The 21,554-nt window shown below is 38.6% G+C and overlaps 1 protein-coding gene across 1 annotated transcript in view; it reads left to right on the plus strand.

The window, feature by feature from the left end:
• The window catches only part of mib1 (mindbomb E3 ubiquitin protein ligase 1), a 62,449-nt gene that overhangs the window by 2,355 nt on the left and 38,540 nt on the right, over nt 1-21,554 (plus strand). Inside the window, 8 exon segments of the mRNA NM_001129935.1 lie at nt 3,995-4,166; nt 5,091-5,220; nt 6,420-6,524; nt 7,710-7,776; nt 11,057-11,261; nt 13,544-13,727; nt 19,182-19,326; nt 21,216-21,349. Coding sequence (NP_001123407.1) covers nt 3,995-4,166; nt 5,091-5,220; nt 6,420-6,524; nt 7,710-7,776; nt 11,057-11,261; nt 13,544-13,727; nt 19,182-19,326; nt 21,216-21,349 — 1,142 coding nt within the window.

Genomic DNA, 21,554 nt, shown 5'->3' on the forward strand with positions numbered 1-21,554 from the left:
AGGTAGTAATGTTCTTAGACAATATAATGGAATTTCATTTAATATTTGATTTTTGAGGTATTTCCCTTTATATTATGCTGCTCTAGAGTACTAAATGTAAAATTATTTAAGAGAATTTAATTGTTTTTTTGATAGTGCCTAATTGTTCATGCTCCCTTCTAAGGCTGATGCTCAGCCTGAGGAATCAGCCCCTCTGCTGGCATCAGCTTTTAACCAGAACCATTGAATCGGCCCAGGTACAGGCACATGCGGCAGATATTGGCAAATGCGAGAGTTTGCGTTCCAGAGCTGATATCTGCCACGTTTGTCTGCACTCTGGCCAACAAAATGGTTGTATGTGCAGGCAAGATAGGAGACTGATACCAGCGGAGGGGCTCATTCTTGGCCTGCGTTCTTCCTTAGGTTGAGAAACCGCCCCATGTGGCATCAGCCTAATCACTCTACATTGTGTCTGGGTAAGTGGGGACCCTACCTACCAACTAGCAGTTTAAGTTGTAGACTAGAGGACCACAGGAATGAAAGTGATAATCGTACTTTAAGTTAATTTCAGTGTGAAGTTCCCCTTTAAATTAAGTAACATTACATGTTTTGTCAGTTTCCCCTTCAGTGGATTCCGCATGCTGATCTCCTGTTGCTGCTGAGCTATATTTTACTTCATCCCTGCAGCAGCCTTGGTGGAGTTCTTAGTTTAACCACAGACAGAAGATCACTGATGACCATTATATTCAGTGACAATTTAGGGGGTCAGATTTTTATACGAGGAATAAAAAAAAACCACAATTAGCACAAATGCAGTTTTATTCACTAGTGTTATGCAGCCCATCAGAAAACTTTAAAATGTGAGTAAATTAAATGTGAAAAATGTTACAATTGCATGGAAATATCTCAAAACAAAGCAGAGGTACACACTTGGAAATGCAAGGAATGAAAGGAAAATTATACCCCAAACATTGTCAGTCTCTATATAAATATATTGCATAAACAAGCTCATATGTAAAACTCTGATTCATCTAAACAAACCACAAACAATATGCTAGGCCACATCAGTCAAATAATGGACAGAGTTTTGCCTTTTGAATGGTGGATCAAGGGAAAGCATTTAAAAGGGCAATATTTACTTATATATATATATATATATATATATATATATCAGTTAAGTATTGATTCTGGGGGTATAGTTTTCCTTTAAAGGCAATGTGTATTGAGTAGAAACGGATGAGGTTCAGATAAGTGAAGACTTACTATTGATGCATGGAGACAGCAACCAGTAATATAGACATTTTATCAGTTGTGCCCTGTGCCCACAGCTTATTACAATAAAAAAGAAAGTTGAATGGTATTTAACTTCAGCTCACATTTATTGTTAAAGCAAGGATAGTGAGCTAAATGACCAAGTGCTGTAAAAAGGATTTATGTTGACACAAGCTAGAACCCAGTTTTAAGGCACAGTAGAGGAGAATAGGCAACAATGAGATTTAGGGCTCTGGCACAAGGGGAGGTTGCCTTGCGAGGCAATTTAGGCGATTTGCCGAAATCGCCTGCGCGGCGTGTGCCATCCCACTGGCGACTTACATTTTCGCCAGTGGGATGGTAGTTCGGGGAGATTAGTCGCCTGTGACAAGGGAGATTTGTCGCGGGCGACTAATCTCCCCGTTTGCCAGAGCCCTTAATTGTAGTTGACACCAAATCTCCATTCCATCATTTTTTGTGCAGCAGTTTTAACAGACTGTTGTGCAGTCCATTTCCTTGGGATCTCATTGCTCTCTCCAGACAAAAATTCCAGTCTGCCGGTGTTTCCCAATGAAGCATATGGGAGTTTTTTTCAGTAGTTTTCAGTGGAACAGGGTAGAATGATCTTGACCCATCCCAGGTGGCCTTGCAGAATATTTTCCTGGATCAAACTTTAATAAAATAAAAATCCACTTCTGTATGCAAATTTTGCAGTTCGTAACTAGACAGAGCATTGTTAGCCTCACTGCCTACATTCTGCCTGCAGTCTAGCCCTATGTACAGAGGAGAACCCAGCAAAACTAAATGGCTAAATATGCAGTGTTTGCTTAAAACAATACAGGGTGTCACTGAGGAAATCCTCCATGCACTATTCATTTTTGCCACATTGCACATTTGCCTTCTGTGGGCTTTGTGCCTACAAACCCATTACAAACAGCACTTGTGGTACCAATTAGCCTTATACTTCAAATGGGGAATGTGACCAACACTCAGGTAAAATTGTTCCTGTGTGTTAAAGCCTGACAGACACCTTAATTGTTTTTAAATGCTTGTAAGTCTGAAATAGTTATGTTAACCACAAGTGCCCAAACAAGACATTTAAAATCATATGGGATCTGGGTTGTTTGGTGGTAACCTGTACTTTGATGCTTCTCTTCTGCCACTACCCCAGGGTAGTCTGCATCTTTACCCCAAGTGATTAATATGATGTTATTTTTTGGTGTTATTGCATCAAAGTTTGATTTAATAAAGGACATGTAAAGCCCCTAAAAAGCCAAATAATGCCTAAATAACTGCATTTTCTTATTCTTTCACCTTATTAACAATTTATATATATTTCCAGTTTGCCTGGTGACAGGTAAATTTTGGTCCAGAAATGCATGTGATATGCAAGATTACATGAGTTAATATTTAGGTCTAAACTCCATGGGATTTAGATCAGATTTCGTGGGTCATATTTGATCTAATGTTGTAATGCAACAGCACAAGATTTTGTAGGATCCTACAAAATCTGATCTCCATAGGCAGTAATGTAAAGTTGGATTTTGTTCCTGCATCTCAAAGTGTTTCAGACACCATCAGGTTTAATCTTGTCAGATAAAGATGCAGGGTGCGGTTTTCCCTTCAAGCAGTCGTGTTGTGTCGGATGGCAATCCTTTCATGTTGTTTTTACATCAGATTTTTGTGTCAGTCCCATTATATTTTAACCCATCTAACGTGTAGGATGCATTTTTTTTATGATCCAACACCGCTCTACAAAATCTCTAGTTCAGTTTAGCCCATATACCTGCAGATTTCCATTTTGCATCATAATATTGTATAGTTCAGTGACTGGTCCTAAAGTGACTCAGGCAGGCCTTGGGTGCGTGTCTTCGATGCCAGCTCCTTGTCATCACAAAATTCAGTGTAGTTTATCTTCAGTCGTAGGCAGTGTAGGGCTTATAATTACAGCAGGTCAAAGCTAGTTTATTCTTTATAAAGCAATTAGAGCATTCTTAATTCATTGCTCCTCCTACTGGGCAGACAGAATATTTTACCAGTGTTGCACATGTGTGCTTCAGTTATCTGATAGGGAGCAAGTGTGCATAGAAGGCACTGAAGTGTGAAATTTTATACCAGTAGTTACAAGTGAGAAAAGTATTTATATTGTGAGCTTTAGGGCTCTGGCACACGGGGGAGATTAGTCGCCCGCGACAAAACTCCCTGTTCGCGGGCGACTAATCTCCCCGAGTTGCCATTACCCGCCATCCCGCCGGCGAACATGTAATTCGCCGGCGGGATGGCACACTCGGCAGCGCGATTTCGCGTCACACGGGGAGATTAGTTGCCCGCGACAAAACTCCCTGTTTGCGGGCGACTAATCTCCCCGAGTTGCCATTACCCGCCATCCCACCGGCGAACATGTAAGTCGCCTGTGGGATGGCACACGCGGCGGCGCGATTTCCCGAAATCTCCGAAAAAGAGTCTTTTTCGTCGATTTGCGCGAAATCGCGCCGCCGCGTCTGCCATCCCACAGGCGACTTACATGTTCGCCGGTGGGATGGCAGGGGGAAGGCAATTCGGGGAGATTAGTCGCCCGCGAACAGGGAGTTTTGCCGCGGGCGACTAATCTCCCTGTGTGCCAGAGCCCTTAGAAGAAAAAATACAACAGTGGTTTTAGAAATGATTTTTTTTTTAAAAAAAACTAATTGTTTTGAGTATGTACTTTTTAGCCTTGAAAGGCAACCACTGCATTTAAGCTGTCATTTTTGTTTTTTATTCAAAGGCATTAAACATGATGGGACCATGTGTGATACATGCCGCCAGCAACCTATTATTGGAATCCGTTGGAAATGTGCTGAATGTACTAACTATGATCTATGCACTGTGTGCTACCATGGGGATAAGCATCACCTTAGACATCGCTTTTACAGGATCACAACACCGGGAAGCGAGAGGTGGGTATACATTTCTCTGGGAGAATCATTTTGAACTTTTGAAACTTCTCAGTTTATACAAACACAGGCAGCCAAAATTGTATAGTATGTATGTATGTATGTATGTATGTATAACTTTATTTATAAAGCGCCACAAGGGTACGCAGCGCTGTACAGTCTTACAGAATACAAAATTACACACAGGGAGGACAAGTGATATAATAAATAAATACAATAAATACATATATGTATATATATATATATGTGCCATGTGGTATGAGACACAGTAGGAAGGAGGTCCCTGCCCCGTAGAGCTTACAATCTGAGTATAGTATCCTGGCTTGTCTATAAAGGGGCAAATCAGCTTTCACAATTGGTTTGGACAGTTACTTGCAATTTTTTTGTAAGAGTTGTAAGTTAAAAAATATATATTAAACAACCATTACAGTTTGAGTACATGATTTTTACCCTGACCTTTCTTTTTAATCAGTTTTACCTGTTTAACTTTATTATGTCTGAACCATAATTTCAGGATTGTATACATTCTGAATTGTAAAGCATGTCAGTTCCATTAGATCACCCTTTTTGGTAGATTCAAGTTATCTAGGAAAAATGGCTTTAGAAATAAGTCTTGTTTATTTAAATACAATATATGATTTTTTTTTCTATGTACACCTAATAATTTATCTTAAAGTAGCCCCCACATTGGTGAAATCTCTAATTTATCTAATTTTTCTGAGTACTTCTGCATAATACTTTATTTTAGCAGTTGCCTGTATCTGGCACTGTAGAACCAATAATGTCCAAGCTAAGCATATCTCTGGCACTTGTTAGATGTATGCTTTTAAATGTATTTTATGTACTTTTACATGTAAACAAGGGAGGATTTTCATCCTCTGTATTTTAGAAAGCAATAATGTTTTTTTTCTTCTAATTTAATGTCAGGGTGCTCCTGGAGTCTCGGCGCAAATCAAAGAAAATTACGGCAAGAGGTATCTTTGCAGGGGCTAGAGTAGTGCGTGGAGTAGATTGGCAGTGGGAAGACCAAGATGGTGGTAATGGAAGGCGAGGCAAAGTAAGCATTTGGCGTTTTTAAAATGCACTCGTACTTTCATGGCTAACTAAGCCTTTTGATTTATACTGGGTGAATGCTGCAATAATAAAAATTAATAAAAACACATTATTTGTAAACAAGGAGGTATACAATTGAGTTATATATACAGGAATGTAGGTTATTCTGAAAGCATGGGTCCTTTGTTTTCCACATAAAAGGGTTTATAATATGGAACATCATTCCTAAAATCTTCAAAAATGCTATGGTGCATACCATGTTTTGACTGCTGCATTGCATGTTCATGTTTCCTTTAAAAACCACAAGAAAACACACTGGCTAAGGCAGACACTGCCAAGAGTGTGGGGCTAACCTCTGTAGATGGCCTTTATCTGCTGCTTTTATCTATTGTCATAGATATTTGTGGAACTGTGCTGAATGACTGATATTATATTTTCATATATCTATAATCTTTTATAAGCTGTGGGTGCCCCAGACCAGATGCTGAACCTTAAAATGGGGGCTCAAACAAAAAAGGCCATAATCACTGGTTTAAAGAATGGTGCTCTACAATACAGAAACAATCTATAACACCCTAGAAGGCTCAATTACTAATGCTAGTGCAAAGCTTTAAGTAAAAATCTCATGCAGAAAAAAAGATGCAAATGATTGAGTATATTTATTTAACACAGTTTACCTGTCCTGGTAAGAAATTATCATCCACGCTATGCATAATTTGCTGTAATTCAACGTTCCAAAGCCTGTGGCATCAGTATGCATTTTAATAGTCATTTAAATGTGTAGCCACAGAATACAAAGGGAACCCTGAAAGTAGCACATCCTCAAGGCTGATAGTGATTCTGAAGCCTGCATAAGTGTGCCCCATGCTTTGGACTTTGCACCCAGTCGGTCAAACCAGACTGAACATTGGTGCTAAATGTTTTTGGATGACATTACTGTATTTAATCAGGTCAGACCCAAGTTGCAAGTTGCAGGACAGAAAATAAGCATTGTATCAATAACATTGGGAATACCAACCTTTGGGCCAGGCTGGTCTTAATTGCATGTCGATTGGCAAACTTTAATTAAAAGCATTTTATTTGCTTGTTTATGAATTAAGTAGGCAAATAAAAAACACTTTCAATAAATTAACTTTATAAATATACTCTTGTTTAATGAGATGGCAGAGAAATGTGTAACATGAGATCCTTTGTCCTTTGTAGGTAACGGAAATCCAAGATTGGAGCGCATCAAGCCCACACAGTGCAGCATATGTCCTGTGGGACAATGGAGCAAAAAATCTGTATAGGGTTGGATTTGAAGGCATGGTAAGCGGTTCATACAAAGATTTAAACTAGCTTGGGGGCGGGACATGTCAAAAGAATGGCTTCTTTATGTATCCCTCTGTGAAGTCTTTTGTTGTGACCTTCTGCCAGCTTGGGTGCCTTTGGAAAGTCTTTTGTGAATACCACTAAGCACGTGCATCATGATGAAGTTCTTTGTATTTTTCAACCCTTCTAATGTTAAAAAGGGGATGAATCTCTATTTAAAGTCCTAATGCTGAACATCCTACGAAATTCAAAAATCAACAGGATGCATAAGAACCCTTTTTGATGGCACACCCTTGGCCTCCCTTTCACTCTTACATACCAAAAACTGATTAGGTTAAAATTTAAACTTGATCTTCTGTGATATATTAACATTTATTCAAATAGGAACACAAAGGACAAATAATTACAAATATATTATCTATATATAATATATCATCCTTTCCCTTGATCCACCATTTTTTGATAGGCTGTGGGCAGAACTCTGTCCATTAAAGGACATGTAAAGCCTACATTTGACTACAATGTATATCAGTTGGGCACATCTCCCCCACCTAAATGGCATCATTTGTACTGCAAATATCCCCTCCGCTTGACAGCACCATCACATTTTCCTAAAGCAAATAGCAGCTTTCACCCCGTGGCGATTTTTCCTCTGATACAAATCAGACCCTTATTCAGCATACATTTCATCAAAGCAAATTCCTGTGGGGGGTTGGGCGAGTGGGTTACAGGAGGAGAAGGAAATCTAAGTGATGAAGGAGATGCTGCAGCCTTACTTTTAACCTCTGGACAACCAGTATCGCAGGTATTGAAAGAATTCAAAGAGGCTGTTCACTGATTAAATTTTTGTGTGTGGATGTCCTTTAATTGGCCGATGGGGCTTAGCATGTATGTTTGCCTTGCCTTGTTTGTTTGCACTGTGAATCCTATGATCCCAGGAGGCGGCCCTTAATTCTTAAAATGGTTATTTTCTATTTAGGATTACCCAATAGCACATACTACAAAAAAATTATATTTTTAGGGAAATGGTTTATATAGATGAAGCAGTGTTTTTACATATGAGCTTGTCTGTGCAACATATATATATATTTTGCTATTATATATTTTTCTAGAGGCCTACATTGTTTGGAGGTATAGTGTTCCTTTAACATGCCTTATTATTTTTTTTTATTTTTCCTTTAGTCTGACCTGAAATGTGTCCAGGATGCTAAAGGTGGTTCTTTTTACAGAGACCATTGTCCTGTGTTGGGTGAGTAATTTTCTTGTCTAATTACTTTATGGGATACTATATGCTATATTCCCTTTTAAAAATATAACTCTTACAAGGAAGAATGTATCCTGTAATTTGGTTGCATATGCTATATTTGTAAGTCTTTTTCAGAGAAACTATGAAAATATCCTTATAAATGGTGGTTTATTATGTCATCAGTTACAGTTGGTCCTTAATGATGTGAATTACTAAAACTTTTGTATTAGAAAAAAATATCCCCTGTTCTAAAATATCAAGGTATTAAAAGTCACATTGGAATTCCATAATGTGTATAAAAGCAATTGGCCTTTAGCTTCATGCCCTTATATGGTCATTAAACTTTTCTTCTAAATCATAAATCTATTATTCTATATCTATTTAACTGGGAGCAGCTTAGAGCATGCTGTAAATCAGAACAAAAGGACATATTTGGAGGAACAGATCTTCACTGCGAAGGGATGTCGTGGCCAAAACATGGGCAGTGGGAGCCAGCTGCAACAAGAAAATAGAAACAAAATTGACTGTTAGTAAATGAGCCCTACTGTTTTTCTGTCCTAATTATTTGTTGAACTTTAGTTATCCTTTTTCTAGGGCAGTGATCCCCAAATAGTGGCTCACAAGCAATGAGTTGCTCACCAATGAGTTGCCCCCAGTGGCCTCAAAGCAGGAGCTTACTTTTGAATTCCTTTCTTGGAGGCAAGTTTTGTTCGCATAAAAACCAGGTGTATTGACAAATAGAACCTTCTGTAGGCTGCCTTTCCACATAGGTGCTACCAAATAGCTGATTACCCAGGACAATTTTCTGCAACCCAGGACATTTTCTTATGGTTGTGTTGCTCCCCAACTGTTTTTACATTTGAGTGTTGCTCACAGGTAAAAAAGGTTGGGGATCCCTGATCTAGGGAATCAAACAGCCCTGTGCCCAGCCTTTTGTTAGAGCTTTACTCTCCGTTTAATGTGTCTTCATACATGAAAAAACATTTATATTAATATGAGTTCTTGAGCAGCAGGGGGCAATAGTTTTGATATGAACACTTTATTTCATTAAAGGAAAAAGAAAGGTAAAAACTAAGTAAGCTTTATCAGAAAGGTCTATGTAAATACAGCCATAAGCACTCACAGAAATGCTGCACGGAGTCCTCTGTCAAAAGATTTGTCTGTTTTCCTCTGTCAGAGACATCTAGCTCTCTCCCCTCTCCTGCTCCCCCCTCCCTCAAGAATGCCAAGAACTCACTTATGAATGTGGATCTGAGCCAATCAGCAGGAAGCTGACTCATAGTTTTACTAACTGAGCATGTACACTGGTCTTGCTCTTGGTGCAGGAGTGAGGCATTATGGGAACTTTCTTTACACAGCTCAGTATTTTTTCTTCCTGTTTGGCTTCTTATCATCTGAACTGGAGAAATATGGGGAGACTTAAGGGCACTATTGAGAGAACTGAAGGTATGCCTGCAGCTTGAGATTAACTCTTTATTAGCCTTTCCTTCTCCTTTAATGAGAAAAACTTTTGGACTTTAAAATCTTTTTCGAATACCACAATATGTGGACATAGACACTTGAGTTAGAGTATTCCTTTCGTGCACATTTGCACATTGTGCTTCTACAGAAATAAGGAAAATGGCACCTATACTATTCAGAAATAGATAACCACAATAAAATCTACTTTAAAATGTATTCCCCATTGCGTTACACCATTTACTATAATGACCACTTATGCTTTTGTTTGATAGTTTTATAAAGTGTTGTTTCTCGGGGCTAGGTATTCTTTATTGTTGAAACATTTAATACAACTCTGCTTAGGCTAATGTCCCAGGGAGTGTGTTGTCCCCCCACAATAGATCTCTGCTACTGCGGGCTTTCCAAAGTCACGCAGAGTTTCCTCTGATGCGTAGGACTTTGCACTGGCGATTCCTGTTGTTGCCTATGGAAAGGCATTTCGAAGCGGTCAGTCGCCCGCAGTAGCAGAGATCTATCATGAACCACTAACTTTCTCCGAGGGACAGTAGCCTAAGTTAACTGTTTGAGCTGCAGGCTTAATGAGAAAACATGGTTTTTATTGTGGCCATTTGTCATGCTAAAGTCTCCAGACGAGCTTGATCCTTGGTTGTTGACACTGGCTAAATATGTTGTTACAGATAAATGTTTTTATGCTTTTAGTTTGTGATTGGTAGCACCCACCCAACACATCACCATGGATTTGATTTCTGTATCAGTGTCCATTCATTTAAAGATGAAAATAAAACTACAATAAAGAAATGTTCATTTGAAATATTACTGATAATTTTTCAGGGCATTTTGTATAGCAAGGAAGGAAGAAAGAAGATCAAAACACTTCACCACCCACAGCTGTATTGATTTGTAGACTAAGACCAAATTAAAACTTAACCTTTAATTAACCATTAAAATATATCAAAAACTAAAAGTAAGGGGTACAGCTCGGTGACACACTGAGGTGTCCGTAATAGCCTGGCTTAAGGAGAGCTGGTGGGGAGAAAAGTAAGTGCGGGATTAACTCTACCTGTGCCGGTTTGAATGACACACCGTACCACCCACCAACATCGTTCAGGACCACCACGCACCCTTTACCAAACCATACCCTCTTCCCCCCCTCCCCCCCCCGGTTTCTGGGGGCATGCATGATTGATCCGTTCGAACTAGGGGGAAGGGGAGCAGTCCTTTTGTTAATTTAATTTTTCACGCCTGACCTTAATGCCTTTGAAAAAGCGAAACGTGCATCAGGCACTTATTTTAACCCAGCTGGGTAGGCAGGTGTTGATTGTGTGTGAGAGGGGAAGAGGGTATGGTTTGGTAAAGGGTGCGTGGTGGTCCTGAACGATGTTGTTGGGTGGTATGGTGTGTCATGCAAACCAGCACAGGTAGAGTTAACCCTGCACTTACTTTTCTCCCTACCTGCTCTCCTACGTGCTCTCCTTAAGCCAGACACCGAGTGCTATCGTGGACACCTCAGTGTGTCACCGAGCCATACCCCTTACTTTTAGTTTTTTTTTTATATATTTTAATGGTTAATTAAAGGTTAAGTTTTAATTTGGTCTTAGTCTACAAATCGATACAGCTGTGGGTGGTGAAGTGTTTTGATCTTATTTCTTCCTTCCTATTTGCATTTATGTTTTTGATCATGCACACCTGCATGTACTCATTTTTTGTATCGGTGTCCCTTCTTTATTTTGGATAGCAGGTTTTTGGATCTTATGCCTTTTCTTTTGGCTTTCAGGTAATGTTGAGTTGGCTGTTTTACATTTTTTAATTTTAATTTCTTTAGGTGAACAGAATGGGAATCGGAATCCTGGTGGCCTGCTCATTGGTGATCTAGTTAATATTGATTTAGAACTGGAAATTGTTCAGTCATTGCAACATGGTCATGGAGGCTGGACCGATGGCATGTTCGAAACTCTAACCACTACTGGTACTGTGTGTGGCATTGATGAAGACCATGATATTGTAGTGCAATACCCCAGTGGAAACAGGTTGGTGAAATGACAAAAAACAGTAATCCAATTGACATAAATCATGCACTCACATGATAGCTGTTTTTTTTTTTTTAAAATGTGAGGCATCCTTTCCTGCGCCACGTTTTGACCATTTCCCCCCCCCCCCTTTTTTTTTAGCTTCTAATTAATATGGTAGAAATTATTTTAGAGTAAATAATGAACGTTTCCATAAATAATAAATATGGCTATATTGGAAACTGCCAGATTAATGTGCATTTTTTGGATGAAAATTGGCAGTTTAATTGAAAGCAACCGCAGTTGACAGAGTGACATTGGCAGTTTGCACAATTTACTTGAGGGAAGTTTGCAGTATATCAGGGATGTCGTATATTTCTTAATTATTGATTCATTATACTTTTCCACAAAACTTTTCAGTTATTTTTTTCCCCACAAACCAATACAACAATAGGTTAATCTGAGGTTTGTCATGTATATTGCAGCACGTGATAGCGATATGTCAATTGTAGGAATGTTTAATTGAGCATTATATGTTTATATCTGTAAAACAACCTAAACAAAAAACACTAAGTAGTGGTGTTGCAAAAATTCTGTAATAGCACTTTCTGATGGCGGCACATAGCGACACTAAATTCTGCCATAATTTTGGAAAGCATCTTCAAATACGCTGTGTTTATGTGTGTTTTTTCATGTGGCTCTGTTCCTATGTGTGAAAAAGAAATAGTCCCTCTTCTCACATCCACACCCTCCTGTCTCCACCCATATGCACTTCGTCAGCCTGGGTGGAGACACATGAAGCGGATTTTGGTGCCGAGTATTCATTTTCATGCCAAAATCCGCTCTGTGTGTCTGCATCCAAGCCAATGCAGTGCCTCTGGGTACAGACACAGGAAACCGTATATACAAACAGAAGGGGCTGTTTCTCATCCTGCATTTCTCATATTACTATTAATTGAATGAATTTGATGCTCACAGACTGGTGACAAGTGGAAAAACTCCTAAAAGGAATACTGTCATAGGAAAACATATTTTTTCAAAATACATCAGTTAAAGGGGTGGTTAGCCTTTAAGTTAACTTTTAGTATGTTACAGAATGGCCAATTTAAGTCATTTTTTTAATTGGTCTCCATTATTTATTTTTTATAGTTTTTTAAATGATGTCTTTTTTTCTAACTCCTTGCAGCTTTCAAATGGGGGTCATTGACCCCAGCAGCAAAAACTATTGCTCTGTGAGGCTACAGTTTTATTGTTATTATTAGATTTTATAGCTTATTTTTCTATCCAGGTCCTCCCCTATCCATATACAGGTAACAGTTCCCCTGTTATACAGAATGCTCGGGACCCAGGGTCTTCCAGATAAGGATCTTTCTGTAATTTGGATCTCCATAACTTAAGTCTACTGTAAAATCATTTAAATATTGAAAAATATTGAATAAACCCAATAGGCTTGTTTTGCCTCCAATAAGGATTAATTATATCTTAGTTGGGTTTAAGTACAAGGTACTGTTTTATTATTGCAGAAAAAAAAGGAAATCATTTTTAAAAATTAGCTTATGACGGAGTCTATGGGAGATGGCCTTTCCGTAATTCGGAACTTTCTACAAAAAAGTTAACTGAAAGAAGAACAGCCCCTTTAATAGGGCTTTTCCAGCAGAATTCTGCATTGAAATCCGTGTTTTTTTTTTTTTTTTTATAATATTTAATTTTGAAATTTTACATTGGGCTAGCCATATTCTTCATTTTCCCAGGGTGCCACAGCCATGTGATCTGTGCTCTGATAAATTTCAGTCACACTTTACTGCTGCGCTTCAAGTTGGAGTGATATTACCCCCTCCCTTCCCCCCAGCAGCTGATCAGCAGATCAATGGGAAGGCTGCAAGATTGCAGACTTGACTTTCATGAGGAAAGCTGGAATTAGCTGCCTTCAGCAGAGCATTGAACTTTTGGGAAATGTTATGTGGGTTTGTAAATACTGGTTGTCTGGATTGTTTTGATCTTTTTTGTAAATATTTGTACATATATAATTTTGGTGCCTTGAAACTTAAGTTATCTTTGCAGCTCACTTGCCACAGTTTGTATGCTGCTAATATCAGTGCATAAGAAACATAACAGGAACCTCATTTAATCTGAGCAAAGCATTTTGATTTTGATGTTACTTTTGAGTTGTTTTCACTTAGTTCAGTCATAGTTGCTCAGTTTATGACTCCAGGCATCCTTCAGTAAATTTCAATAAATTTGCTCTTTAAAAAAGTCATTTGCGGGTCTACAGTGTATAATGTGTTATGACATTTTTTTTACAGGTGGACATTTAATCCAGCTGTTCTCACCAAGGCAAATGTTGTTCGCAGTGGCGATGCTGCTCAAGGTGCAGAAGGTGGGACATCACCTTTTCAAGTGGGTGATCTTGTGCAAATATGTTATGACTTAGAGAGAATAAAACTTCTTCAAAGAGGCCATGGTGAATGGGCTGAAGCTATGCTACCAGTAAGTACATTAATTCAGGTTTGGTCTTATTTGATGTGCTACTACAGTTCTCAGAATCTGTCCTGAGTGGATATGCTAATACAGTGCTGTCCAACTTCTGTGGTACCGAGGGCCGGATTTTTTCCGGCCTACATGGTGGAGGGCCGATAATGGAAGCCAGTTTTGACCACTCCTCTTTTTTAAACCACACCCACTTGAAACCACAACCATATTATCACATGACCATACCCATATTAATGGTCGCAGTACAGCAAAAACCTGCCATACTCTGCCTTCCCTACACTGCCTGTGTGTTCCATACTCTGCCTGCCCTTTGCTGCCTGTATGCCATACTCTGCCTGCCCTACCCTGCCTGTGTGTGCCATACTCTGCCTGCCCTATGCTGCCTGTATGTATGGCACACACAGGCAGCATAGGGCAGGCAGAGTAAGGCACACATAGACAGGGTAGGCCAGGCAGAGTATGGAACACACAGGCAGCATACAGTGACACAATGCTGGCACTGCTCCTACAGTCTGCACAATAACTATATATTTAAACTTTTTAATTGCAGTTCCACCTCAGTATATGTTCTTTTTGTACTGTGCAGGGTTTATTTGTGGGTTTCTACTGCTCCTACAGTCTGTATGAGGTGTGAACAGGTCTGAGCCTGAGGTGTGAACAATGCAGAGGGTGAACAATATAGGGATTAAAAGGTGTGAAGAACACAGGGGATTACATATTTAAACAATACAGATGGTTTACAGCCTGAATCTGAGGTGTGAACCATGCAGGGGGCCAGGTAATCACAGTACTGATACCATTTAAATCTTACACAAAACAGCCAAGACAGGTGGGGGGCCTCACAAAGGGGGGTTGGACAGCTAATATGTTGAGTGCTAGAAATGCATACAGTGCTGTACATAGGGTAGTTTAGGTAAAATTGGCCTCTTTGCCACTGGGCTTCTCTACGTTTGGTGTAGCAACAGAGGACATAAAGGAATGTAAAGTAGGTGTCGTATTTACCTAGGTGTGCTAGCCAATAACCTCTTATCACAGTGTTTGCTTTCTTTAATCAAACTGTGGTTGACCCCTGAATTCTGCTTATTGTCTACAATGGGTAGCTAGACTTTTGTACATTTTTTTGGCTCTGTTATTACATTAACCCCTGTGTGTGTAGCCCAATATAGGAAGTTGACAAAGGTGAATTCACCAGGCATTGAACCCATAAGTTGCAGTCCTGCAATTTTATGCAATCAGTGATTTGAGTCATATGTAGCTCTTTAAATTGTATAAACAGGAAGAAATGGAATTTGAATGGTAGTGGTTACAAATTTTTAGATTTACATAAATCGGTGCAAGCAACACGGCAGCTCCAGCTTGGATATTCATGGTAATACTGTGACAAATGGTTGCACAGTACATTATATACACACACAACACTGTGGGGTCTCTAAATTAAATGCTATGGAGAGTGCATATTGCCACAACTAATGAAGGTACAGGTATTGTACCCCTTATCCGGAAACCCATTTTCCAGAAAGTTCCGAATTACGGAAAGGCCATCTCCCATAGACTCTATTTTAATCAAAGAATTCACATTTTTTAAAATGGTTTCCTTTTTCTCTGTAATAATAAAAAAGTACCTTGTACTTGATCCCAGCAAAGATATAATTAATGCTTATTGGAGCCAAAACAATCCTATCAAGTTTATTTAATGTTTAAATTATTTTTTTAATAGACTTAAGGTAGGAGATCTGAATTACGGAAAGACCCCTTATCCCCAGGTCCTGAGCATTCTGGATAATGGGTCCCATACTTGTACAGTACTACAGAGACCTTATCCGCACACCCTAGTACTCCAAGATTATATGCCCGGTGCACACTGCTGGAGGGATCGGCACCCTCCAAAACCAGTACAACCACAAAAAAAGCAAATGGCACTCAGGGCTATAAACAAGGGAAAAACCCTTAAAATTTTATTGCGGAGGTGCAACGTTTCGGGGCGACGTGACCCCTTTATCAAGCATACAAATCAGTGAAGGCAGGTGCAATTTATACATATGCAGTGACCACTCCCCCAAGTTAATTGGTAAATTAAATAAGCACAATAACATGATATAAAAACAGTGCTTCATATGTAATATACATTCAACATTAGTTAATTCATCTCATAAAGTGCAAGGTGTATATTAAAACCATATTATTACGTTAAAGCATACAACAAATTTTTTGCATACTATATAATTCTTTCTGTGTGTTCTAGTCCAGTGTTATAGCCGAATAGCAACAATATATCCCAGTAGGAAGCCCTTAAGAAAATAAAATACAAAGTGTCAAAAATCTGAGTCCACTATGTATCAATTAAAACCATGTAGCAAATTCCTTAACAGTACAAATTAAAGGAACAGAATATCTTACCCCAACAAGAAGGAGAAGAATATCTATCCCTGATGTACTCAGTTAACATTTATCTATAAAAACAAAGTTGAGAGAACATATAATATTTATAAAAAACAGGCCATGTTAAATTCATCATTTAACCCCTTAGGATGGCGAGATTGTAAAAGCCAAATCCAATAACATTCTCTCTGAGATAACAGCTTCTTTTTGTCTTGGCCCTGTCTAACATGTATTTTTTCTAGAATCTGCCACCTGACTTGTGCCACCTGGTGGCCATGTGTAAAGAAATATATAATAATATATATAATAAAGTTTCCCTCTTTTTTTCTTTCTCCTTACTTTTATCAGTATATAATACTTTCTGGATAGACTGAGGCGGAGGTTTATAGTTCCTTATGGTGGATTTGTGTTCGTTAAGTCTTATTTTAATAGGCCTCGACGTCTGACCTACATAGGCCAGTCCACACGGGCATTTGACACAATATATGACGTCTTTACTATCACACGTATAGAAGCCGCCCAATTCATGTCTAGTGCCATTTTGTGGATGTGTAACCGCAGATCCGGCAATGATACCGTTGCAATGGCCACAATTCCTACATGGAAAGGTACCCTTTGTTGCGGTAGTTGTAATACCTTGATTTGGACTTGACCGGTATTTTATCAATTCCCCTATATTTTTTCCTCTCATGTATGAAAAGATTGGAGGTAATTTAAACAAATGGCCATACTTTGGGTCAGTGGCCAAGATACCCCAATGTTTTAGGATAATATTCCGTCGAATTTTAGCATTAATATCATATGATGTAATAAAGGGTATACGCTTAACTTTATCAGTTGTTTTACTTTTAATTTTCAAAGCCTCATTACGTGGAATTAGCCCAACCTCACTTTTTACCTCCCTTAATTTTGATTGACAGTACCCTTTTTCCACAAATTTTTCCATCATTTTTAAAGATTCATCCTCATACACTTCCGCAGTTGATGCAATGCGCTTTATACGCATAAATTGGCTTTTTGGGAGCCCCCTAAATAGCCCCTGAGGATGAAAACTCGTAGGCCGTAGTAAATTATTTTTATCTGTAGGTTTCCTATATACTGAGGTAACAAAATTAGAGTTAATCACTCTTACCAATACATCCAAAAAATGTATCTCGGTTGACCCAATCTCTAAAGTAAATTTTATAGTAGTGTGGACGCTGTTTAAATAAATCAAAAATTCATTCAATAGGTCTGTAGTCCCTGTCCAAAGGAAAAAAGTATCGTCCATATAACGCATATAACTATGTATAAATGGCTGATATGATGCATTAGAGAAGATATAGGTTTTTTCAAAATTATCCATAAAAATATTGGCATAGGCAGGTGCCATATTAGCACCCATGGCACAGCCTTGTAGTTGTAAAAAATATTCATCATTAAATCTAAAGTAATTATCTCTAATAGATCACATAAAAAGTTTACTTTATACATTTGCAAATTGGCTTTTGTTAAATAGTGCCGTATACACTCTATCCCTTCCATATGTGGAATAGAGGTAAAGAGGTCTTTAACATCCAGTGAGCAGAGTACAAACTCTCCTTCAGGGATATTAACATTATTTAGTCTATTCAAGAAGTCAGTAGTATCCTTTAAAGAAGGTTCTAAATCAGGTAACAATTCCTGTAAGTGCATGTCAATTAATATAGCAGGAGGTTGCCATAGTGAACCAACGTTAGACACAATTGGTCTGCCTGGCGGGTTATCTAGGCTTTTATGGATTTTAGGTAGAAAATAAATATTAGGTACCTTAGAATACTGTAAATAAATTAGTTGGTAAAGTTCTTCCGTAATAACTCCCTCCATAACCGCAGCATTAAGAAAAATATTCAATTCATTTTTAAACTTAAAAGTTGGATCACCATTTAATTTACGATAATGTGACTGATTTCCCAACTGGCGTAAAGCCTCCCCTTCATAGTCATTTTTGTTTAGAACTACAGTACCCCCGCCTTTATCTGCTCTCATAACAATAATAGATGCATTATGCTGTAATGATTTAATAGCCTGTCTTTCTGCATGGGAAACATTTGAAGCATTCCTAAACGCATTTAGATCCTTATTAACTAGCGATTTATTTACCTCAAGCATAACTACTGTCGCCCCGAAACGTTGCACCTCCGCAATAAAATTTTAAGGGTTTTTCCCTTGTTTATAGCCCTGAGTGCCATTTGCTTTTTTTGTGGTCCCATACTTGTACAGACATGCATCATGCCTCTTCTGCACACCTGCACCTATTGATGTTGAGGATCCCTGGAGGTGTGCACCAAACTTGTGCAGATAATGGTTTAAACATGTACACTACACTAGAATGGGGGAAAAATGCTAGTGGAACCAAAGTTGGGTTGTTTGGGAGCATGTTTTCAAGATCTGCATAGCGGTGCTTTGTGGCAGTATTAATCTAAATCTAATACACACACAGCACACCATCTCAGCCAATTCTTTGCCTTCCCCTTTGTGTGTGCACTTATATGCATGGGATTAGCCTGTCTGAGAGAAGTGGTACACCACACATGACTGTGTCCTGTCAGCGCGCACACACACACACACACGGTTTGACATCTGGTAGCAGGCAAGTGAAGGTGGTACTAGTGGCTCACTTTGTGGTAAAGAATCCCAGCTGGCAAGGTGGCCCAGAAAAAAAAAATCTGTGATTATAGACACTGTATTTGCCAATTGGCTCGTCCCCAGTGACTCTCTTTTAAGCACCTTTTAATGAGGGCAAAGCATTTCTATATATTCGGTTTTCTAAAGTCACACATAATTTAGCTGGATATGTATCCTATAACCATCATCTTGACATGTAATTCAGAACTGGCTGAAATTGCCCTTTCTGTTTATATATGTAAGAAAACAGTGACTTTAATTAGGTCTTAATATTACCATACCTGTGAATGTGGTTTGAATCAGGCCATTGGGCTCTGTCTGACAATATTCCTCTACGATAATTTTTAGGTTTTAAAGTCTATTTAATTCCTGTCATGAATATTCTCTTGCTTAACCATAAATATTTTTATTTTATTTTTTAATTAGACTCTAGGTAAAGTTGGCAGAGTACAACAGATTTATTCAGACAACGATTTGAAAGTTGAAGTTTGTGGGACATCTTGGACATATAATCCAGCTGCTGTTTCAAGAGTTGCTTCTGTGGGATCAGCCATTAGTAATGCCACTGGTGGTAAGTTAGTTTTAAATTTTTTTTATGAATCTCTAGCAATACCCACATGATATTGGATGCAAAGCATACAAATAAGTCAAGGGTATGTTTTATTTTCATTTTTGGTGTCTAAAACAATTTGTTTCACTAGTCAGTTACTTTTCTTGGCATATATATTTGCATATCCATCCCACAGCAATGTTCACCAGTTAAAATGGACTAGGTAATTAGTAGAAACAAAAAGCTGTAAGGCTAAGCTTGTTTATAAATAAAATGTATTACTACTATGTGACCTTAAGAATATTCACTGATATGATGGTTTGTTACTTTATCTAGCTTAATGGGACACTATACAAGTCTAAAAACAGTCTATGGTGCTAAAGGAGAACAAAAGCCTTACTAAAGGCTGGAAATGTTGTACATTATGGGGCACATTCATCAGTGTATGACTTTTTCGGACTTTGCGACAATTTGTGTGACAAAATCATATTTGTTGCAACTAGTACGAAAGTTTCGGAATTCATTCAAGCTTCGGTATTGTGACTTTCCTTGGGCCAGGTTGGAGCTGCAGAGTGCCATTGAGCCCTATGGGAGACTTTCCTTGGGCCAGGTTGGAGCTGCAGAGTGCCATTGAGTCCTATGGGAGGCTTTCCTTGGGCCAGGTTGGAGCTGCAGAGTGCCATTGAGCCCTATGGGAGACTTTCCTTGGGCCAGGTTGGAGCTGCAGAGTGCCATTGAGCCCTATGGGAGGCTTTCCTTGGGCCGGGTTGGAGCTGCAGAGTGCCATTGAGCCCTATGGGAGACTTTCCTTGGGCCGGGTTGGAGCTGCAGAGTGCCATTGAGCCCTATGGGAGACTTTCCTTGGGCCAGGTTGGAGCTGCAGAGTGCCATTGAGCCCTATGGGAGACTTTCCTTGGGCCAGGTTGGAGCTGCAGAGTGCCATTGAGTCCTATGGGAGGCTTCCAAAAACATGCACAGAAGTTTCAAAGTCAAAATGTTTTTCGCACCTCTTACGATCGTTCGGATACGAAAATTTCAGAACATTTGGATCGTACCACGATATTTTCGTACGACCATGATCCGAAATTTTCGTACTTTAAGCGCACATCAGAAAGTATCTGATTTAATCCAAATCTTTTGTATTGTGCTTTTTAATATCCGAAATTCGTACTTTGATAAATATGCCCCTATGTTTTGGGGTTCTGTACCAGCCCATGGCAACCACAGCCCATGAAATTACATAATTTTTGTCTTCTTTAAAGGATCAGGAAAATCAAAAATATAAAAAACCATGGAAAGGTTTAAATAAATGCTCCGATACGGGACCCCACCCACCAGGAATGTTACTACTTAAATATCGTATATCATTCATGCCTCACACTTATAGGATAAAACCTTTTCTTGTGTATTTGTAATGTTATGCTGTTACTGGCCCTGTAAAATTACAAACCTAATACTTTCACAGAATCTTTGAACAATAAATTAAGTAAAGCAAAGGAAAATAAGTAGCTTTTAATACAGTATTAGGCAATCCCATAGAGAAAATAAAAATGAAGGTACCTGTATAAATTCTCTTGTGTTAACCCTTTTTGGAGACCTGCTATTCAGAATTTTCTGAATTACGGAAGGAGTGCATTTGAAGCAAATTATTCTACATTTTAAAAATTCTACTCTGCAATGATAAACTGTATTCTGTAGTTGATGGTAACTAAGCTGCATGAATCCATATTGGTGACAAAACAACATTATTGGGTTTATTTAATGTTTAAATGGCATTTGGTATTATCTGAATTGCAGAAAGATCCCTTATTTGGAAAAACCCAGGTCCCAAGCATTCCGGATAATTGATCTAATGCCTGTACCATATATGATTGTGTACTAGGACTATAACCTTTCTTTTAAACTTGTAGAAAGACTGTCACAGCTATTGAAGAAATTGTTTGAGACTCAGGAATCAGGCGACCTTAATGAGGAGCTGGTGAAAGCTGCTGCAAATGGAGATGTGGCTAAAGTGGAGGACTTGCTGAAAAGACAGGATGTAGATGTGAGATTTTTTCTTTGCTTTAAATGTTTTCTGTATAATGTTAAAAGAGCAGCATATTACAGGTAAAAAGGCAGCAACTTTTGGTACCCATAATTTTTACATACCTTTATATGCAAACTTATACATTTGATTGTTTAATGTAATCTACAGACAAGCATTTTAGATGGCATTAGTGCCTACTTATACTAGTATAGTATAATTGTAC

Source organism: Xenopus tropicalis, chromosome 6 (assembly GCF_000004195.4).
Source record: "Xenopus tropicalis strain Nigerian chromosome 6, UCB_Xtro_10.0, whole genome shotgun sequence".
Lineage (NCBI taxonomy): Eukaryota > Metazoa > Chordata > Amphibia > Anura > Pipidae > Xenopus > Xenopus tropicalis.